The 23,035-nt window shown below is 41.7% G+C and overlaps 2 protein-coding genes and 2 long non-coding RNA genes across 4 annotated transcripts; 2 read left to right on the top strand and 2 right to left on the bottom strand.

Annotated features, from left to right (window-relative positions):
* Positions 1–728: 728 nt before the first annotated feature.
* LOC121202538 (uncharacterized) lies at positions 729–1,423 on the top strand. The gene is made up of 3 exons (XR_005898233.2): positions 729–842; positions 954–1,018; positions 1,113–1,423. It is a non-coding gene; the product is annotated as an uncharacterized LOC121202538 (long non-coding RNA).
* Positions 1,424–3,686: 2,263 nt separating this feature from the next.
* Positions 3,687–10,602, top strand: neil3 (nei-like DNA glycosylase 3). Its single transcript, XM_029165345.3, has 10 exons — positions 3,687–3,923; positions 4,004–4,110; positions 4,593–4,727; positions 5,074–5,287; positions 6,039–6,113; positions 6,413–6,579; positions 7,865–8,028; positions 9,022–9,436; positions 9,742–9,922; positions 10,086–10,602. The coding sequence occupies exons 1-10, from the start codon at positions 3,819–3,821 to the stop codon at positions 10,266–10,268; spliced, it is 1,746 nt and encodes a 581-aa protein (XP_029021178.1). The 5' UTR covers positions 3,687–3,818; the 3' UTR covers positions 10,269–10,602.
* aga (aspartylglucosaminidase) lies at positions 10,599–20,332 on the bottom strand. Its single transcript, XM_029165346.2, has 9 exons — positions 20,046–20,332; positions 18,083–18,236; positions 16,848–16,960; positions 15,485–15,597; positions 13,984–14,086; positions 13,627–13,702; positions 13,103–13,210; positions 11,789–11,922; positions 10,599–10,744 (listed from the first exon to the last, which is right to left on the bottom strand). Exons 1-9 carry the CDS (start codon positions 20,164–20,166, stop codon positions 10,644–10,646), a joined length of 1,023 nt encoding a protein of 340 aa, XP_029021179.1. The 5' UTR covers positions 20,167–20,332; the 3' UTR covers positions 10,599–10,643.
* LOC114864483 (uncharacterized) lies at positions 12,438–13,096 on the bottom strand. The gene is made up of 2 exons (XR_003787318.1): positions 12,697–13,096; positions 12,438–12,583 (listed from the first exon to the last, which is right to left on the bottom strand). It is a non-coding gene; the product is annotated as an uncharacterized LOC114864483 (long non-coding RNA).
* Positions 20,333–23,035: the final 2,703 nt, after the last annotated feature.

Here is a 23,035-nt window from a genome sequence, read left to right as displayed (position 1 = left end):
TGTGAATGAAATCATCAGCAACGTGTTGAGAGCCAGACATTTGCTTGGCTGCTGCGAGCTGCCGCTGACGGAGCCCAGGGTGACTGGGCGTCAGCGGCAGCCCGTGACAGCGCTGTGCCGCCGGCGCGTCGTTACCGCTCTGTGCGTGTTCCCTGTGGCGGCGACTGGCTGCACATGAAAGGCAACGGCATGAGTTGTTTCCTGTTTTCCTGGCAATGCTGCGCTTGACTCAGCGCGTGAGCTCACGGGCCGCGGCCGCTTGGTCCCAGTCGGCTCCGTGTCTGAGAGGCCGGTTCGACGCCGCGACCCGGCCGGTGGCCGAGAACAAACCGGGTCAATGCGAAACCTGAAGCAGAAACCTGAAGTGTCATTTATTCACAACTCTGGGAAGATCTCATTGACTTTGTAGATTAACAGCAGCCAATGATCCAACAATGTAAAAACCTGCATCTAGAGAATTAATATATGCTCCAGAAGACCAATGTATGTATAACCTAGGCCATGTTTTTTTAATGTTATGCAGTGACTTATGATGCATCTGCTATAGAATATTCCCATTTGCAGGTTTGCAAATGAGGCGCTTTAAAAATAGCATTATTAGCAGTCATCAGTTCCTGCCAAGCCGGTGGAGACAGACACTGAAATGTGACCCTGGCACTGCAAGTACTTTAGAAATCCCAGTTGCATAGCAACGCATCTCCATCTGCAGCTAAGCTTCTCTCCAGCAAAGAAACAACTGTCATTTTTTGCTTTACAGGCAGTTTTATACAATAAAACATCCACAGGGGGAAAAAAACATCAACAGCTTTCGGCCCTAAGAGTCTTTATACTGTTACGTACAGGTACTGTATGCGTGCAACTGTTTAAATACCACCAGCACCTAAAAGCCACACGGTCTCTTCAGACCATCACAAATGAAAGACAAATCGCTTGTATAATGTTTTTTTGTACAGAAACCTTGAGAAGAAAGAGACACAGGAAGTCATAGTTTCCTCACCGCTCCTACGTGTTACACACTGTAAGTCACCAGGCTACCGCTTTACGCTGCGTTTCCCAGCAGTTGAACAGACTCTCAATTATAACTTAATGAATGAAATCCTCTTTCACTTCAGTTCTGATGAAGCCGCCATTAAACATCCACTTGGAGCTGCTGAACAGTGGATTAACTGAGTCTTGTGGTCCTCAACCTGTCCTGTAAACACACACACATAGTAAACACACACACACGCATGCACGCACGCACGCACACACACACACACACATAGTACACACACACACGCACGCACACACACACACACACACACGCACCAGCCCATTTCCAGCCCCGTGATGGACTCACACACCAGCGTAAAGGTACAGACGCACAAACACAAGCGCCACACAGAACGCCATGCATTCATCTTTACAATGCGGATGATGTTATGAGAGAAAATGCATTTAAGTACATTTAACAACCTTGTCGTCCTGCTCATTGTGTCGATCATGCAGCAAAATTAGCAAAAGAGAAGCACATACCCTCGGTCTGAGGGTAATGAAGGGCATGCAGTTGAGAGCGGAGTAAAAATATCACCGAGCAAATTAGGCATCATGTAATGTTTGCACTTGGTAAACACAGGAGTGGGTCAGTTAAAGTCAACAGACTAGAACGGTGCATTCAGAGGGAGGTTACACACAATGACCATCACATCGGTCTGTTCTTGGCTCCTGAAGCACAAGACAAACATGCACTTTTCCATTCGCTGTGTTTTGATTTAACCTTCTAAACATTCTATCCTGTTTTGTAGAACTTGAATTTGATTTAATGTACAGTATTTGACCATGGAATGAACTTATTGCCCTTTAATCTTGACTCTGACTCATCCTGTGGAGTGAGAAACCTCTACATGCAGCTATAAAGGAGTGATTTTTTGTCTTTGATCCCAGGATGGTGTGGGTCCAGCAGCAGAAGTTAGTGCTGTCTGCCAGATGACCGCAAGAAGGAACGACCTGTTTTCAGCAGCTTGGGTTGAATTACATTATAATGCCTTGGCTGAGACCCAGCTTTAAGTGTGCAGCTTGGAGCCAATATGAGAGAGCGGTTTCAGATTTTAATACACACTATTGCTGAGCGCTGCCTTTTCTGAAGGAGGGCACCATTGTGGCAATGCCTGGAGAACACGGAGCCTATCTCTTTTTATCTTGTCCCACAGAAAAGTTTCTGGACGGCAAAACTGCAGAGCAAACAAGTTGTTGCAATTATGCAGGCAAACCATTCAAAAATCATTTTACAATAATACAAATTATAAGTCCTAGGATTTCTTTTCAGCAATAATGCATAAGGTACAGAAAACAATGTGACTTTATGATAAGCTTGACATTTAGCATCTAAAAATAATATAAGATTGTACAATGGATGAGGTAGACATGTAAAGGAAATTATGACAAACTTAAACGCACCATGTCTGTCCGTCCGTCCGTCCGTCCATCCATCCATCCATCACGCTGGAAGTATAACACCAGATTACTCAACAAACTCAAAAGCAGTGCTTCATCGCCATCAAGTGGTTACTGACTAAAACTACTATCACCGATAAATTTATGAAGTGGTATTTACTAAATAAAGTGTGGTATGACATTATGTGGAGATCAATTATTTTTCTTAGATTTCAAGAATATTTTTTAAATCTTGATGAGCATTTGACATTCTCTGGAAGCTAAATTAGTGAATTATTTGTTTTTTGTATCCTTTTTTAGCTTTAGTGTACCAGTATCAGTAACTGAAGAAATAATGACACTGTCTAGGGTTCAATTGGGGCACAACAAAATATTTTTGCCCACTCACCCTTCAGGATTTTCATCCATCCACGAGTAACAACCGGCATCCATATATTTTAATTCTTTAATAGTTATTAGAACATTTCCTTTGCTGTGTTTTTTTTTAAATCTCTAAACGTGTGTCTGCACTTTACGGCACACATGTAATAAGATGAACAAAAACAACCTCTCTGTAAAAGGTTTAGTTTCATCCATTTGTATCCCCTCAGCATTTGGTCTTAATGTTACTTATTGCTTCAGCTGCTGAGCAGAAGCAATAATGTGGATGTTGATGGTTTTTAAAGTAAATTCTTAGCAATAAGGCTGTTCCTGACATGGTGCTCTACTTGAATCTGTTCATGGATTAAAGTTTACAAGGTCTGAACATTTTATATTTTTCTACAAAAACCTTATTTATGAGATATATTGAACACATTTGGACTTTATTACATTCATCCTACAACCAGGGTCAAATATAATAAAATGTCATTTTTATCTGTAACAATCTAGATAAATCATTTTCTTTGTATATAACTGTTATTGTACTTGAAGGCCTCCTTTATAGACTTATGGGTGAGTGCTGTAGTTCAGTTTAGTAAAGAATATGAAGTGGTAGTAGCCTATAAGTAAGTACCGCCGCTTCTACTTCAATAGTTTATTTATTTACTTATAGTTAGACTACTTCAATTGTAATACACAAAGGTCCAAATACATTAAATAATATAAACTTTTAAAATGTCTTATTTGCTAATGCTTATATTGTGTAACTAATAAACACAACTAAGTACGTTGTAAGTCAAGCACCACATCAAAAAGAAAAAATGACTAATGTGAGTTACTTTAAATAGACGAGTGAATCCTGAATGCATCCCGCTCATGTAACGAGTATTTCCGGATACAAACCGTAGCGCGCAGGCGCCAGATTAAAATTCGTGGCGGGGAGCTACGACGAAACTAACACTTCATCTGAAACTCGGGCTTAATAGAAAAGCAATTTAAAACGTTTTCAAAATCCACACCCGGAAATGGTTGAAGGTCCGGGCTGCACGTTAAACGGAGAGAAAATCCGCTCCAAGGTCCAAAAAGGGCAGAAATTGAAGGAAATTAGAGGCAGGTTGACAACAACGGCGGTATGTGATGTTACTGTATGTGTTGATTAGCAAGCTAGCGACTTGGTGTTTAATGCTAACTAGGCTAACTGTGTCCACAGGAAAACACCGGCGGAAGCGCCTTCCATAGCTTCCATGGCTGTCAGTACACTGGAGTAGAGACTCTGGGGAAGGAACTCTTCATGTACTTTGGTCCGAGAGCGTTGAGGTAATAGAACGAACGGCTGCAACTGGTGTTTCCATTAGAAGATGCCTCTCAAACCTGGTTAGGAGTCAAAGTTTCGTCATTCAGCCAGGTCAAAAGTTTTTATTAGTGTTTGTAATCAAGTCTACACAAAGTATTAGAGCACTTGAAAAACAAAGAGTCTGGTTGTTGTATGCACAGTTAATTTATTAGCATGTACATTGAAATGATAAGCAGTCAATTTACATTAAACTCTTCTCAGTCTATGTAGCTAAATTGATGCAAAAGAGCTTCACCATTGTCTTTATATTGTTGTACTTAAGCACTAGTTTAGAAGCCTGTCGCTTGATGCACACCTCTAAGACGGCGCCTGATGTTTTTCTAACACAATTGAGTCTACAGCCACCAGCCCACGTTTCGGTCCTTTTGTTGTCGAGCCTTATATCGATTGAAACATGCTAACTTTAAAGTAAATTGGTCTTTTCTTTCCTTCTCACATACTTTAGAATCCACTTTGGTATGAATGGATCAATCCGTATTAATCCTGCTGAGAGGAAGGAGAGGGTGGCCCTCGCACCAGTGCTGGAAATACACCTGACTAATGACATTGTGTGCTTCTTTGACAGCACTGTAGAAATAAGGTAACAGGGACACAAAGCCAGCCTCGACAGATTGAGGTGACATAGGTTCACCTTGGGGTTTGAGTCTCATTCAGTGAGAACGTTGTACTGGAGCCTGTGTCTGAAGACAGTGTCTGTTGATGCATGAAAAACATTAGCTTCATTGACTGTAGTTCCAAACACATTTGTTTCCACTGACTACAAGGTTTTCCTGTTTGTTTCTTTCAACCCCTAAATATTCATACAAACAAACTAGAAGTTGTTGAGTAGAAATTATGAGTATTATGAGTACACAGGCAATATGGTGTCAAATATATTGCAATGTATATTTGAAAATCTTCCCGGAATTTTAAAACTGGGTTTGCAGGTTGACAAACGACTGTGAAGAACGAGTAAAGGTGATGGAGACTCTGGATGTATGCTCCCTTAAGTTCAGCTTCTCCCACTCTGAGAAAGCAGTGAAGAGCCAGAAAAGCAGGATGCTCTGTGACGTTCTCCTAGACCAGGCCGTCATGCCAGGAGTCGGCAACATCATTAAAAACGAAGCCCTGTTTGACTCAGGCCTCCACCCAGCCGTGAAGGTATGGAAAAGATGATGGATTGAGTTCAGCATTGGAACAAAAAAAAGGGTAAAAATGCAAGACAACTGTCAGAGAAAAGTTGTATTACAGGGTGATGCATTGCAATGAGGAAGGTAAAATAGGGAAAAGGGGGGGAAAGCACATCGCAGCATATATACTTTTTCCCTCAGTGCATTTTGGATAGCGTTGTGTTTCATTATTTTATTTCAATGAATGTATATAGCTTTTCCCTACAATTTAGGGCATATTTTAAAGTACTCAGATCTTCTCAATCTGACTATTCTACCATTTGAAAATTGTAAGATCAAATGCTTGAAGTGCAGGTCAAAGCGTATTTGCAGTATCTGTCCCTCAGGTATCACTGCTCTGCTTCCTTGAATAGTAGTGGATCGGGCACAACAAAATGGCACACCAGACCAAAACATTAATCTCAGACTTTTGCCCCCTTCTTGAATGAATGAATCTTTATGAACTTCTCTCTCCATTATCAAGCTCAAAGGTACTACTAAAGAGTGTTGGGGTTTCTTTTGTTACACTTTCTGATCTCGAGTCAGGTCTCTGCTGTTTTGGGAGTGCCTTCTGTGTCATTTTCCGTTGTTGCATCATTTTAAATCCAGTTTTCACTGAAGTCTGGTATTTTTTATTGTTTATATGACTGTATTATTGATTTGTGGACTGTGAAGCACATTTGTCTCTATAAAATGTATTCACTTTATGAACTGTAAATATCTTTTTGCTTCTTTAATCTCAGGTTCACCAGTTGACAGATGAGCAGATCCACCACTTGGTCAAGATGACGCGTGATTTTACTTTACTGTTCTATAAGGTTTGACATATGCATTTTGGAAGAAACACTTTTTGTTGATTTAATCTACACATTGATGATCTCTATGCGTATTGCATATTAGATGTATGTACACTTCTTGATATATAGCTGACACTTCATTCAGACTAATCTGCAGTAATGCATTACCTTTAAATCCTGTATTGCCTGAAGAATACATAAAACAAATATTCTTTTTCCTCTGTGTGTGTGATGGACAAGTAAGGAAGAGTGAATGTTTTTTCGCTCTCTTTATCCTCATCTTGGTATTCACTCCCGTCTGCCCTGCTTGTCTCTATTAGTGTCGCAAAACTGGCTCTCCTCTCTACAAACATTACAAAGTCTACAAGCGTCCCCAGTGCAGCCAGTGCTTTCATGTCATCACAGTCTGTCGTCTTGGAGACAATGGAAGGATGACTTACTTCTGCGAGCGCTGTCAGAAAGCAGATCCCAGCGGAGTTGACATCAGGTAGAAATCCTCATAGACCTTTGACTGAAAAGGGATTGTTTCACATTCACGTAAGGACAGTTTCACTGAATACTTGTTTGGGTGGTGCATTTTTTTTAAACGCTCTCATTCGCTATATTCAGCAGACTTGTTAATTATCTGACTCTCACTGACTTTATGTTTAGGATTTATGCATTATAAGTATATACATGATTACTATTTTCCAAAGATACAACTACTATGCTACTATATTTAAAAAATAAAAATCATATGTGGTGCCAATAAGTCTATTAGAATCCCTAATACACTTTTTTTTGTTTCTAATTCAAGTACATAATCGCGACATGGGAAAGTTAGGTGCCATTTTTCAAAACCTGGTGTTTGGAGAAACTTTTAAAGCCTTTTAGATAATACGTTAGAATTTAGAGAGGCCATCTTTGCAGGCAGATGGGCTTGGCAGGGAGTGGGAAGTGTTATGGGGGGAAATTAATGTGCATAGAAGGCTGTGTTTGCCAGACAGGGCACAGGCTCAACACCTTCTGGGTTGTGTTTGAGCAAAGCTTTGAGAGGGGTTAGAGTGTAAAGCCCTTACAACGCATTACACAGCTGATAAAGCAATCTGTGAGGAAAGTTTCCTGAAAGCTGTAGCTACTTTCCTTCTCCATGACTGTTGGCATTGCAGATTTGTCTTCTTGTTAAACACAGTCAGCTTCTTGTCATAGGGCTAACGTATGCTTGGAGTAATTACATGAAACACACTGCCTTAGCTGTGAATGTTTGTCTAGTTCTCTCTTTGCTTGTAGTTTCTATAATTTGGTTGATGTGGTAAATAACTATTTACATTTTACAAGTGAGCGAAGAACTGCAACATAAACTGACACGTCACTTTATTAGGTACACCTGAACAGTCCAGTTCATCCCAGTTCCACAGCAGCTTTTACAATGGCTATAATTTGTCACCATTATGTTGATGCCTTCAGAAAGGTGACCTCAGTAATAGTAGAATTGTTACTTTTCTGTCCACATTAAAGGTGTGAAATCAGATCCTTGCAAAGGTAGAATTACTGCCAGATTTGGTGTAGACTGTACAAGTGTGCTTAATATGACCAATTGAATGTTCAAGCAATAAACCAGAGAGATATTTGTGAGATAAAAACTATATATTGGGCCAAATAAGTCTTAAAAAAGAGTCTTTGTGCAGCAAAGTGCTTTTTTTATGAATATTTTGAATATGTTTTAATTTTTGTCGCTGCTTAGGAATAATTACTGCAATTGACACTGTTGGTCATGTTTTTTCTGTATCCAGTAAGCTGCCAGTTAGAAACAGTCTGATCGGCTGGATATACAATGAAAGAGTCAACGATAATGTGGCAAAGAAGGAGGAAGAGGACTGGGCCTGTCAACTCTGCACGCTCATCAACCTACCCACAGCAAAAGCCTGTGACGCCTGCCTAACTCCAAAGCCTGCGGGTGAGGAAAATGTTCTGGCTTCACAGTCAAACAGTTTAATGGAGTGACACAATGTCCTTGCTAGCAAGAGGTAAAACTAACAGTAGCTGTAGATTAGCACAATGATCACATATAAAGTTGGCTAAGCTTAAGTACTTTGAAGCATGGCCCAAATGTTGAAGTAATGATGTGGCACTGCAGTCAAGCACTGACATTTCTGTGTGTTTTACACTCAAAGTAATAACCTGCATCAAGTAATGCCTGTCAATTAGTTGTTTTTCTCTGATTATCCTGAGAATAAATTATGGCCAGAGCGAGCTAGTGATTAAATGTCACTGTGGCGTCTCTCAGCTGCAACCAGCGAAGCACACAGCTATGTTTTTCTTTCTTCTGTGCATTCTGCCATTGCTGCCAAATCCATTGCAATCTTTAAGCCAGTAAAACATGAAACCTTTAAAAAGGGCTTTGGTACTTTTCTCAAGGGCTTAACACACCTTAGTTTAATAGTGTGGCTTCGAACTCTTAAACATATTCCATAAATTAGTTTTAGTTCTACAGAGATTGAATATATTTTTCCAGTAATATGCTGTTTTGCATATGTACAGTTAAATTTTTACAACTTGTGCACCACTGTGCGACTTTGCAAAAACAGTGGGTGGGTAAGTGCCTTGCTCAAGGGCACATTAATGGTAGTTTGCTGGCGATACTTACTCATGGCTCCCTGCTAATGATTTTGTCAGGCACTGTAGTTCACCATTAGTGAAAATATGTTTTTATTTTCACACTTTTATTGTATGGGGTCATATTTCACAGAATTTAGCATAAAGGTGCCATCAGCACAACACAGTGAAATGTTTCTGAATACACAGCACAGCAGTGTGCTGCTCACTGGGAAATTTAATGCCAAGGAAACCACTTTCAGCTAACAACAACCTGTATTTTACAGCCGCAGCCTGTGCACAATCAGCTGCTGAACGTAAAATGGGTTTCCCCGCTCTGCTTCTATCTCCACAGACCACAAAGACGTCATTAGCACTGAGGCATCACCCTTCACCGGCGATTTGATTAAGTACCCCTGCACTTCCTTCAGGAAGCCACAAGAGGAGCTCAAAGTCAACTGGAGGTCTGCATTTGGGACTTCCACCCTTGTTTTCTCTGACTTGAGCAAGAAGCCAAAGCCGGTAAACTCCCCCCTCTCCTCGGCCGGCAGTCATTTGAATTCCTTGGCGGCAGAGCGAGGTTTATATAAATACAGCATCTGCCAAGGGACAACAAGTCCCAATTATGCCTCTGGTGGCTGGCAGAAGCAAAGTGCTGAGTTCTCCAATGGGGAATCACTGGCCTCCTACAGTCACCCATCCAAGAAAATGAGAATTGATCACAGTCTCTTTCCCAGTAACAATGCTCAAAATGGAACCCCCAACTCAGGGTGAGTGAATCTTGCTTGGCTATTCATGAATAAGTTTATAATAAGAGAAGTTCTTTGCAACTTTAGGGAGATAAGTGGGATAAAAAAGCAATGGACTATGAATTTTAAATGCAACATTGTTAAAAAAAACATTCAGCTTGATGAATAGCTGTGGTGAAATAAAAGGAAAACACAATTATTACCAGCACATCACGTTGCACTTGGGTGAAGGGAGTTTGTTTGTTCACTAAAAGGGGTGATGTGACAGGCATTCTTATGTTTTATATTCAGTTTCTGTAATACGACTGTTTTTTCATTTCTGTCAGTTCATGCAAACAAGCAGCGACAAACCACAGTCCACCAGTTTGTTCCAGTCCCACTGCTCCTTGTTGTGCATCCCACGGTCGCCCAGCTGTACTCCGAGTGGTCCACAAAGAGGGGGAGAACAAGGGACGACAGTTCTACGCCTGTTCACTTCCCAGAGAGACCAAGTGTAACTTCTTTGAGGTGAAAATGGAAAGCAGCCAATGTGTAGGCTGGAAACTAAATACATTCAAATTTGTGTTTAGTTTTAGCCAATACACAAACATTGTAACATGTTTGCATCAAATCTAAATAAGTGAAATAAAACTTTTAAATTAAGTTAACCCATTGTCATTTTGTGTTGCAGTGGGCAGACTTGCACTTTCCTTGTTGTCACCATGGGAAACGCTGTTTAACGAGGACTGTGCTGAAACTAGGACCAAACAATGGCCGGAATTTCTACACCTGCAGCTTTCAAAAGGGTAAACAGTGTGACTTTTTTCAGTGGGCAGAGAATAGAGCGGGCATGTCTGCCCTTCCTGGCAGTTAATGTGTTTAGAAATACATTATTTCAAAATGAAACCTGAAGTCATATGTCCTCTGTCTGCCATATAAATGGACGAAGGTTGAATGACTCATTATCTTTATGACTCTGTGCAGATTTGTCCATTATAACATTTAAGGGACAAGACATAATTACTCAAATATACAATTTTCAGATAATTTCCAGCCACTTTGTTTAAACTGTAACACTCATCAATTATGGGGAAAGTCTGCTCTAATAAAGATGAAAAAAGCTAACATACAGTAAAATGAAAGTGATTAATGTTTTCTTTTTGTAATACAATTTTATTTCTAAATTAAATTCATTAGCTCAAAATACAGCATGACGTCTGAATTTATTTCATTATATAACAAAGATGATTTAGAAGCAGTCAACAGTTTTCAGTAGTGGTGTGTTGGACTCTGAGTTTGACACCATGTAGCGGAACTGGGACAAGCCAGGGGCTTTGTTACAGGCTGCAGCTGAGACAGAAGAGAAAAAGAGCCATTACAACTCTTTACACTGTTGTCAAAATGGTGACAGTTAGTAACACAAGAATAAGAATACCTTCATTACCCACAGTGGGGAAATTGCATCTTAAAACAGCTGAGTATCAGGATGAATGAACAAAGAAAAACCTAAGCTTTTACTGCTGTCAAAAAAAAGTGCTGTTTCAGAATTGTTCTCATTTAATGATGAAGCAGTAGCTACAGATTAAAGATTATCATTTTGGGTTTTCCCACAGGAGTGGAGCCAGTTTAGCTGCCACTCTGATTTCAGAGGTTGTCATAACAAAGCTTTTTGTGGGTGGAAAGCCTAAAGTTCCAGGGTGAAGAGGGTTTGAGTATTTTTTTAACTCTGGAACGAACACGTTAAAATTAAGTATTCAAAATCTTGACTAATTCAAGTTGTACTGTTCAAGAAATATGCAAATAAATTAAGAAAACATTCATGAGTTTGGCAAGATGTGCAGCATTTAGAAACAAACAAAGTGAGAAAACAAATACAGAAACAGGCGCGTATGTGCTTGTTGTTGCCGTGGCGACTCATGAAGATGAAGGTCTCGGTCAGTGAAAAATGATTAAGTTATGTTTTTGCTCAAAGATATTCTTGGTATGTTCTTCACTTGGCAGTTTTTCTGTGGCCCATGTCATTGAATCTAATTGTGGTTAATGTGGTTACAGCGTGTTTCTGTATTTACAAACTGTTTGTTTGACAATATTTTCGGAGATGGGTTTCTAGATAAAATACAAAATATGCAGATAATCTTCAAAATTAAATAAATTGAGAGAGTTCCCATCAAATGTGACAAACTGTTTAAAATGAGTATTTTATCTACTTGAGTCAAATGGGTTAGATCCTAAAGAATTTATTTTTTTCAATTAGCTGTTACTGTAGCAAAGTCATCAATAATATTTACAAACTTTAATCAAATGCAGTTATGGAAAAATAAAACATTGTGAACACACGAACATGCTTAGAATTCGCTGCGGGAGCAGGTTGTATTTGTGAACCCGATCACTCACCATAATGGCCTGTTGTGTTTGCGCAGATGATGGCACCAAAGAATTCCGAGTGATGCCTCTTGATTCTAGAAATGGCCGCCTTGCAGGCTGCCGAGGGATCTGCCCCGGCCCTCATCAGCTCCACAGCCAAGTAGCTGTTGGCGGGATTACATGGAGGAAACATGAGGCCATCTAACAAGTGCTGTCAGGGCGACTAACCAGGACAATGACGGGGATGTGCTCACGAGACACATTTCATGTAGATCCAAAAAACACTACTTAAATGTGACTTAACATTTTAGGATGCAGGTCATGGTGTTTGGGTTCACAACTGCTCAGCATCATTATATCATAATAATAATAATAATAATAATAGCTGATACATCATCGTCTGGGGTTTATACAGAATAACTTTACTTTTAAAGGGTCTGTGTAGGAACGGTGCCTTTCTCCTGGCTGGTAGTAAACTCTAGACTGTGGGTAGGTGTGTAACCACATTTATACCGTACAATATCAATTCTGCTGCGAAACATTCGAGCATGAAGAGTAAATCATAAATACACTGAAGTCCACCCATAGCAAGGGCTTGAAAACCAATCTCCCAACAGTTGCAGGAAGTAAGTCAGAAACTGATTGAAATCAACACCCCTCAGGTGTTTGGTTGTGTGTGACTAGAAATGTAAAGCTGAGTGAAGCTTCAAACAGGACGTGTGCTCTCCAAACTACCCAGTATACATAAAGCATAAAACGCCTTGTGGGACTGACATCCTCGCAGCCTGGAAACAAACATCAGTTTCAGTGAAAGCCAGGCCTCTTCTGTGGAATATACAAGTGACAGTTTCAGGGCAGTGTAGTCACACCTCCACGCTTCATAACAGCATTGCACTTGAAGTAATAAATTCACACCAGAAATTGGGTGTTTTAAAAACCTGCATGTCATGGATGTCTGTATTCTCTGAAACAATTCTCCTGTCAGGAAAAAGGCCACGTGCTGCAAGACTCCTGACACTCAAAGATGGAAATTAAATCCTGGTTAGGGTGCATGAAGGAGCCGGAATTTGATTAACATGTCTCATGGAATATGCAATATAACACTTGGCTGAACTCTGAATGGATTACTGTTTATTATCAGGGTCTATTTTTATACACATTATGATTGAATAGCAAGCTGTTAAGTGGATTTTATTATCATTTAAAATGTTGTAAGGATCTCCTACCTGGAATCACTTTTCCCTTTTAAATTCCTCAATTCAAACTATGAATTCATTCCATGTGGTAGAGCAATACAGAGAAAAGCTAAGAGAATTATTTTGTTATAGAAAGGACATGAAGTACCTTGGTAGGAAACGCATCATGACATCTCCATCTCCCGTTGCAGCAGCAGCACCAGCTGAGCTATCTGCATAAGCCCCGGCTCCAACAATAGGAGAGTCTCCAACGCGGCTGCAACACATTATTAGAGTTGTTTACTGAAAAGCCACGAATGAACTTCCTAATTCAAAGTTACTAATGCATTATTTGCTCAAAAACACACTTATCCTACACTCAGCAGCTTCGGGCCAGCTTTAGCTTTACCCACAGCGAATCCTCATCCACTACAATAATAACAACCACCAGCCTGTGTTACTGTTATGTCTAATAGGTGCAGATGCAGGTGCTAGACTGTCACAGGAGCCTCTAGTGTGATGAGCCTACTGTATGTAGGACGTGCAGAATGACTTGTCCCATGCATTTGGCCCTAACACTTGTGCTGATCCAGCTTCTCATGTAAAGCGAAAAGATAACATTTCCATTCGCTGTCACTCAGGAGCGCGGCTGCCGGTACCTGACAGCGCAGCTCTCTGATCTACAGTACCTACCCTGGAATTTTGTGAGTGAGTCCATTAGTCGATGTACCAGCAGCTACGTGCCCGTCTTGATCAATGGCAATCATCCCTGGTGCACAACCACAAAAGTAGCATCAGTTATCGTCACAAGGTTGTGTGGGAAGATTAATAACGGTGTTGTTACATTTCCCTTTTCATTCTACCACAGAAGTACAGCACATTCAGCACAGATGACATTCAACATCGAGTGGCTCCGCTCCCCCTCTTTGGCACGTTGAAACTAAAGTTGACAGTTTCATCCCACTGGTTTAAATTAAGTCATTCAGCAGTGAACTATGAAGTGCCCGAGGAAAGCTGGCTTCAGACTTGGCGTTAACTGATAAAATGTACCTATGGTGTCATGGGAGAGCATGTTATCCTGCCGCCTCCTCTGTTCCAGCGTCACCCTGGGCTTGTAGGGTCCACAAGACTTAGAAGGATCTGGAAACACATTCTTTTGACAGAAGAAAAACATTTCATCACCGCTTGCTTTTTGCCATTATCATGGGACCTAATTACAGTAATAGAACACCAGCCAGAGATGCCGATTCGCAGGCATGAATCTTGATTCTACTATCAGCACCGCTGTCACTAAGTGGTTTGGTGCTCGGTAATACACAATTTGAAGTCTTGTTCAATTTGCAAGCCTCAGAAAGCATGTTCCCGATGGCCTGGTGACCATTACGTGAATAAAACGCCCCAGTTTAATTTCCCAGTGCCACTAAAATGTCTTGAGCTGTCGAAAACATGCTGCATTGAGATGCAGTGAGCTACTGTACCTGCTCCTTCATTCTGAGCTCTGGTTAGTGTCAGACCGGGGAACAGGATCTGAATATTTCTCAGAGTGTTGGGTAGTTTGACAAACGGCTTTTCTGTGTCTCCACCTCAGGCTGTCTACTCTGCTCTTATGAATAACGGAGTGCACCAGCTTGACCCGCGGAGACGTGTGAAAAGTTCATCCAGTGTCTTCTGTGGCTTTGATGTTACAGGTTAGTGGAATTCTGATTAGAAGTGACTAACGTTTGAGTCCAGGCCGCTGTTCTGAAACCCGATGGGGAGAAATGAAAGGTAAACTCAGATGTTGTTTTCATATAGAGAGCATCTATACCAGTGTTATTTCACCATGTTGTTATCATGCCATTAGTAAACTACAGTAGTCTGTTTTATGAGGGTGTTTGTACATTATTCATGACGCAAAGTCTGTTATGTTTTGCTTTATAAAGGTGAAGGTTAAACCCTTGAAAAAGTAAAATGTGGTCATTAATAATGCAGGTGTAGCTGTTCTCCAGTGACCTCAGCAACAATAAGAACATTTTCAGAAAAGGAAGAAGTGTTTACAAAGTGAACAGGGGAAAATTATACAGGTTTCATGATTCAAGCTAAGAAACTGAGGTTTCGAACCCAACAACACGTTTTGCATAGAACTGTCACTGCCAATACTTTTATTATCACTTGGTTCTTATTTGGGATCAGACTGAACAGTAGCAGCTTTTAGTTTGGCGGTGACGCTCCTCGCTGACTGTCAATAGAGGACTGTCCTTGCGTTCTACGGCGCAACTGTAAACGGTGTAAATCTGATCAATAGGACGCTGCCTACACCCTCTGGGATGATAAGTGCCGACTTAAAAGGCAAAAAGAAATCTTAGTCTGGAGATTGTGGGGAAGCAACGGGGGGAGCGAACAGGAGAGTTTAAAAGAATAGCAACAACTCAGCGCTGTAGGGCATCACCTCTAACACAAAAGCAGGCTTTTTTTATGAACTACTTTAGTATGCCTGTCAATTTTCTGGCCTAATATCAATCTTTTTGAAGCAGCGCGCCTGTAGCGCACACACACACCCCTACACACACACCTTGTGATAATTAGGTTGGCAGTTGCCCTTCAGCCACTGGGAGAAAATATTCACAGATTTGTTGGTAGTCAGGTCTTCTGCGATGAAGCCCATGTTTTCAGCAAACACAGACGCTATAGAGAGAGAGGTAATACTTTCAGGTCAAGTTACACATTCTGGTCTACACAGACTTGGTGTTATAATAAAGTGTCACACACAAAGAAGAGACTACAGGCAATCTCATCTCATTTACTGTAGGCTTGTAGATTCACCTTGTGAGTGAGGAAGCCTTAAATGGCTGCGGTTACAGGCAGCACTGAACTTCACATTCCCATTACAATGTTGGTTTAGAGGAATAAAGGCAAGTTATCTGAATCTGGTGAAAGTTGTCCTTTCTTTAATACATAACCCAAATTATTTGATTCATAAGACTAATCAGCGGGAAATAAAAGGTTTCACGGCTGCCTTCAAAAAGCTCCTCGATACTCGTCTGTTGCTTTCATGAAAAAGCTAAAAGAATGCTCTTACACACACTCGCCTCAGACGGCATTCAGCCTTTTCACTCTGTTACTTAGCTTGAAAGGATAAAAAAATAAATTTCAGCTCAACAGTCTGCTCACAATGATCCATAATGACAAAGTGAGTGTCTCATAAAAAGACATTCCCGTTTCCACTTTTTAGATGGGGTCTAGAAATTTACTGGCGTCCACCTGTAGAAAACCAGAATGATTGAATTAGAGAAGTCCCAGACCTGTACACATCCAACTATTCGCACTGAAAGTCAGGGCAGAAACCAACAATGAAGTCCAAGGCAGTCTCTGTGGAGCTCCAGGAAAGGATGTTGTGGTGAGGCACAGATAATGACAACAGCAAAGAATCATTTCTAAGGCCTGCAGTCATCCCGGGAGCATGATGCACTGGAAGCGTCGGGATTGGTCCCCGAGCTGGCCGTCCCACAAACAGTAACTAGACAGAGGATAAACGCAGCCAAAAAAAGTTTTGAGGTAAACCTACAACACAGTGGACAGACTGGTTAACCAGAGCGTGACCACGGCGTCACACTGACGTGATCGAGTGCCTGAAAAGACCCTGGAGGCTGTTCCTAATGCACAGACTCGTCCCATTTAATCTGATGGAGCCGATAGGAAGATTAGAATGAAAAGCCTGTGGAGACTGAATTAGGCTTTGAATACTTAGTAAATAAGCAGACTTTTAATTAATTTGCATTTTTCCCCACTCGTCATTATGGGCGACAGTGAGCAGACCAGCTGGCACTTTGTTACATCACAAAGGCTTTTGTTGGTAAATGTAGCTGATTTGCATATTGTTTAAAACACGTTACCCATGATTTACTCCTCGCCCTGTGGAACATGAGCCCACGTACCCGATTCCCCCACCAGCAGCGTGTGGTCCGTGCGCTCCATCACGGCCCGCGCCACTCCGATGGCGTTCTTGATCCTCCTCAGGTCTGCGACGGCGCCCACCTCCATCGTGTCCCTGCAGGGAGCGAACGCGGCGGCAGGGATTAAACGGCGGCAGCCGATTCCTCTCCTCATCCATGCATCTGGGAACGCTGCAGCAGCACCGCGCTCACCTTTGACCGCCTGCCGCTCCACGGTGAAGCTGCCTCATATTTGCGGTGACATGGACTGCGGCGTATTGAAAAGGGGGTTTCTAATATTTATGGCAAAGTCTGAAGAATTGCGAGAGAATTGAACCAGCGCCTCCCTTATAGTGGATAAAATATTTAACACTGTTCAGCAAAGTTTTTAAGGCTGTGCCACTGGATTGCATTGGAAACTGTAAATGCGTTTCCATTCTCGCTCTCAATCAATGTACAATATATCTGCCGGTGATTGTCAACTGTATTTCTTATGCAACTGTATTGGATAGTGTGTGGGAGACTCCTTCCTGCAATGTATTCATGACTATGCTATGACCAGAAAATGCAGTTTTCCTGCAAAATGGAAGAAGTAATATTCCAGAGGGTAATAACTACAACTCTTGCTGCTTATCTTTTGTCACGAGCTGACATTTGCCAGCCATAATAACTTCTGAGTATGTAAATGTTTGTATTTAGGCACCTATAATTAGCAACCTTTTAAGTCCTAATGAGACTTTTAATTAGTGCTTTATTACAGAAAAGCTTCCAGCAAAGGTCAACCAGTTAAGTCTGTAAATGCTGGAGATTCAAAAACATCACCAAGAGCCAATTAAACGACAGCTGCACAACATGTTGACACCTGCAAGTAGCTAATTAAAGTGGTCAGGAGCCGGGTTATTTTCAATTAAACGCAGGTCACGTCTGATCAAAGAACGCAGCACAAACAGTCATTTCTAAATATTTCTGGTTTCTGTTTTCTCAGTTTTAAGGATTCTAGATAACAGCTTTCAGGCTTTTAGCACGAGTGCTACAACGTATCACCCAGCTGTGCAAATAGCAGCTGGATACAAATGTTACAGCCATTTAGCGCTAATTTACAAGAAAAAGGATCGTTTGGTGATGCCACGCTGTTAAACGGCATTACAAATATTTTGATGCATTTATGCCAGTGTTTAGATTTTAATTACGATGTTCATGAGCTACTTTTACTTCGGCGACGCGTGCGCGCGGTTTACCCATTCATGATCATGGCATCCAGTGTGGTCTCCCCTGTCTCATCTGGGCTCCCGCCGTAGCCCACGCTGCCATCACACTGCTCGATTTCACAGCGGGCACAGCCTTCCTCCACCGCATCCAACACCGAGCCGCCAGACTGCAGCACGCTCCAAGCTGCAGTTGTGGAAAACACATTGGAATACATGATAAATTAATGGCAAAATTTTGGTTACGAAATAAATTACATCAAATAAATACTGAACGATAGCAAAGTCACATCATGTTGTGTTAGAAATTGTTGCTGTGTAATTTGGATTTCATCAATATGTAAAGTAATTATTATAATGAAATGTATTTGTCAAATTCTCATCTGTGGCAGAGGAGCTAAAGGTTCAGACGGTACAAACGATGACCAGTATGATGGATTCCTATTAAACACAGAGCTGACAAGCATTTGGTCACTGATCCCCTAAGTGCCCATGGGGGATCAAACATGCCAACTGGTACCGCTGTCACCAGCTTGCCATTAAATATACAGACCATTATTCTGTGTTCAGCGGGAAACTAACACAGATTCTACCTCTTAATATTTATGACTCATTCAGCTGTAAATTTTGTTCTGCACCATCTTCGGTAAGTGCTTCTCTATTTCGAGTAATTGTTTTTTTTATTTATATCAAACTCATCATTATAGTTATTTTACTCAGAGATTGTCCTGCTTTTCTCAGCTGCTGTAATACCTTAAAGAAAAAGACATATGCATGGTTGGATCAATACTAATGGCTCACAGACTAGACTTTTAAATATGTACCTACAGCAGAGAGCCGGGCACATTCTTCACTTTCATAGCTGAGTCTGGGGAAAGGACTGATGGTACATCTGAGAAATTAAAGGCGATCCATCTATTAAATGGCAGGATTTTCAAGCTAACTTTAATCACCCACAGGTTTGATCTGCGGCTTTTGGACATTTTAAACACGATTTCCAGCATTTTTCTTTCCATGTTGCCATGTTCACCTGCTGGAAATCCACTTGACAGATAAATCACGAGTAACATTGAAATATTTTCAGTTTCAATTTCAACATGTCCAATGTATCATCCTGAAGCAAAACAAATAGAGTGAGAGCTGGCAATGACAGTTATGAACCCGGGCAGGTTGCGCCCGTCTCCTCCCGTGCTCCTGCATTCATCTATGGTTCAGCTGCAGGGGAGTCGTGCAAAAAAACAGTACAGTAGTACTGTAAGGGGGAATCCTGAAAACGCTGCCTAAGGAACCTGCTGAGGACTAAACTGCAACCAAAACAGGGCCACAAATACAATGTTAATTCTTTTATTAAGACATAAGTGGGTTTGATCGATTGTAGTCTACGAGAAGCTAAAACCTGAGGACGACTGACAGCTTTAAAGAACAGGTTTTCATCAAAGTAATTGCAAATTAATTTCCTGTTGATCAACCAATTAATTAACTGACTAATAATTTCAGCTCTGAATACTGTATTAGAATTTAATCACTTCAGGCAGGAAATTACCAGCATATTAAGTAGAAGACTCATAAATGTTAAGGAGGAGTAAAATGAAGTTCTCCAATTTAAGCCAACCCAGCCATTCACTGATAAGCGCTGTTAATTTCATTACCTAATTAATTTAATGCAACTAACATGATTGTTACATATAGAGGTGACTTTATTTAAATATATTTGAATATATTTGAATGATAAACTAGGAGGGCAGATGAAATAGATTAACGTGATATATATTTGGTACACAACCTAGTACAATGTACTAGTTGGACCGTGACGCTCAGTAACAGGAACAGTTTTCAAACTGAAAACCAGACTAGTTGGCGCAATCAAAGGCAGAAATGCCTGCGCACGCTCACCAGTTTTTGCGCCAAACGAACCGGGCCGTTTCAGGTTCGGTTCGGGTCCCGTCACACGGGCCGCCGTCGCCTGACTACGGAACAGTCGCGCCTCGTGACCCACCTGCGGCGGACGCGTTCCGGAACGGCCACGTATTGATGACAACAGGTAGAGCCTCGCGCCCGAGCGGCAGCAGCGAGGTCAGAACGAGGACGTGAAGCGGCAGCAGCCTCACGCGACGCATGGTCCGCGGATCTCACGACACGCACGCACGCGGCTGCTGGTTCCTGTGCGGAGCTACAGCACCCAGAACCGGGCCGGGACCTAGTAGTTCATAAAACACGACGCAGCCCTTCGGTGGGAAGAACGTGAACATTTAAACTTCCTTTCTTCCTTGTTGTGTCACGTGCCGAGTGGGCGGGTTGTTGTTAAAGGGGCAGACGGGCGCGCGCGCGCTTCACCAGCGTCTCAGACCTGGTGTGTTTTCTCAACCAAAGTTAGAATTCTGAGATTTAGTCACTGATTCTCCAAAAAAAGACGCTGTAGTTCTGAGAAATAAGGTGACTTTAAAGTTGGAGTTTAGCATCTATAAATTTATCAGAAAAACCGTTTCAGCAGTTTTGTGTTCATGTATTTTGAACAATGGTAGAATAGAAACTGTTGGATCATTCCAATTTTATCAAAAGGCTGCATTCTTTACTGTAAGTCAGGCTGAGTTATACACCAATGATGATGTCTACATGTTACTACTATTCCTATGGTAGTAGTATTGAGTACTGCATTATTTTTCTTCTGTTTACTATTAGAGCTGTAGAAACCAAGCTATCGCTGACCACACGTGCTCCTCCTGGTTGAGAGCCCTGTTGACTTTAATGGAAATCACTGTTGCCTTATCAGAGTAGCTTTGGCTCCACCTGACTGATATTGACTTCTTTCTTGTGTGCAGGTAGCTGAGAAGTTCACTCCCCCTCCGGTGAGTTTTTATTTTCAACATTCTTCCATTTAAAGATTTAACAAGAACTAAAATGCCCGGGTCGGCTGGATAGCACTTACCGGAGAGGTAGCATTCAATCATTCATACAGGTGTACTCGGTGGCCTTTATAACCTGGCAGTTTTCCCTGGTTGCACACATTATTCACACCAGAGTGCTCAGACTTGACCACTTAAGGACAAACTCAGAAAGCTGTCAGGGCTGTTTGCAGTTTTGGACCATGGTGACTTTTATCAACATGTTCATTCAGTGTGGAAATGCCAGGAAACCAAGGTAAGTACTTGTGCTTTTAAAGATTTCCAGGCTATTTATGTTGACAATTGTCCGCAAGCTGACTAAACTGCGCTGCCCGTGGACGCTTCTCAGCCTGGTTTCAGCTTTTCCGCTGGGTTTGTTGCTGCCGGGGACCTCACACAGCGTCGCTGTTTGTTCGGCCTGCGCTGGTCCTGCAGATCTGTGTCCAGCCGTCGCGCCTCCCGCCTGCGCCTCTCGGCTCCCGTACAGTATGTGGTTGTTTTTAAAAGACCTGATTGGAGCCACTTGTTGCAGGTCACCTGCGGTACTGGTGCTGGGTTTCTCTTTGACATATTCTCACGTCTGAGCATCTTGTGGCTATTGGCAGCGCTGGCCACTGGTTTAGGTGCCTCAGCGTCTCTCTTTGCTCTCGCCACATATGCTGTTTTCACTCATTACTCACTCCTCATCGCGTGCAGCATCTAAACAGCTGAGGGCTGATTTTGCACATATTTGCCTGATTTCGCTGCAGTCGGCATGTTGGTGAGCCAGATCTAAAGATGGAGAGGAGCGCGGCAGCTTTTTGGCATGTCTAACGCAACAGATCTAAACAAATCACAGGAACGACTGACGAAAGCAGAGCAAGGTTCACGCGTATCTGTCTCAAGTCTCAAACTGGAGCTTTCTAAAAACAAGATGGTCTAGACAGACATTACAACTGAATGTAGACAGTCCAAGTGGTTTTATTATCTGACAGTTGATTTCAGATGGATCAGACTGAGTAGCCGTAGCATCGTTGCAGAAATATTGAATTTTCACCTTGACGCGTTGGGGAAAAATGCAACAAGTTGCTACAGCAACAAAAGACATCTGGCATTTTGGTTAAACCATTGCTATAAAAGTACCAGTAAAGTTTTAGAGAGTCTCAGACAGACATAAATAATCTTCTCCATTGCTCTGTATGGTTAAAGGTTTTGTTTCCCTTTTTAAAGGAATGCAGGAAGTAGAACGTGCCCCCTTTTCAGGAATGTACTGTAGCCCAAACGCATCATGATTGATTACTTTATTTGTCTTTATGCTATAAATACAGAGCGAGCAATCGATACGGAAGCCCAGAAAAGTCAGACTGGCTCACTGGTCCTCTGTGTATGTATCATACACAGACAGTTCATCGTGATCCACTCCTTATTTTACCTGCTGTAGCTTCATCATCGTCTACCTCCATTCACTCAGACTGTACCTTCCGCTCAGAGGGGGGAGGATGAAACCAATGATGAATGGAAATGTCCAGATTTAATGGTTTGAGTTTTGATCATAGCTCACACACATGAAACCCATGAAACTAAAATATCCTCAAAAGACAGTTTAGGCATGAAGTCATCAGTTAAGTGTCGTCTTTTATCGTTTTACTGTGAGTACATAAATTCATCCCAGTGTCCCATCAGTTCTTGTCCTCGTGTTCTCCAGCAGTTGCTGTGGTGTAAAGTTTGGGCATTCCCTCCAAGTCTTAACATATGGCACATCCTTGACACTGGTCTTGGGGTTTTTCCTTCAAGTCCCTGGAATAACACATCCTGGCAACAGAGGCAAAGTGTCCCTCGGAACAACACTTGATAGAATTGGATCCTCTCATTTTGTACCAAACAAGAACAAAGCATGGGCCACGCAGGCGAAGCTAACAATATAATCTAACCTTGAGATGTGGACACCAACAGTGTGTCCTCTTTTACATTATTCATATGAAAAATACAATTTTCGCTTATATTTTATTCATTGGTTTTTCCTTAAACAATGGGAAGTCCTAGTGTGATTTTGACAGGGGTGTCTGATGGAGAGAAATGGATGAGAGAGGAAGAGTATTATTACTTTCACCTGCGTTATTGATCG

The sequence above is a fragment of the Betta splendens genome, chromosome 10 (genome assembly GCF_900634795.4).
Source record: "Betta splendens chromosome 10, fBetSpl5.4, whole genome shotgun sequence".
Taxonomy (NCBI): Eukaryota; Metazoa; Chordata; class Actinopteri; order Anabantiformes; family Osphronemidae; genus Betta; species Betta splendens.
Note: the sequence above shows the minus strand (reverse complement) of the source record. Positions and strands in the feature narration are given on the sequence as shown.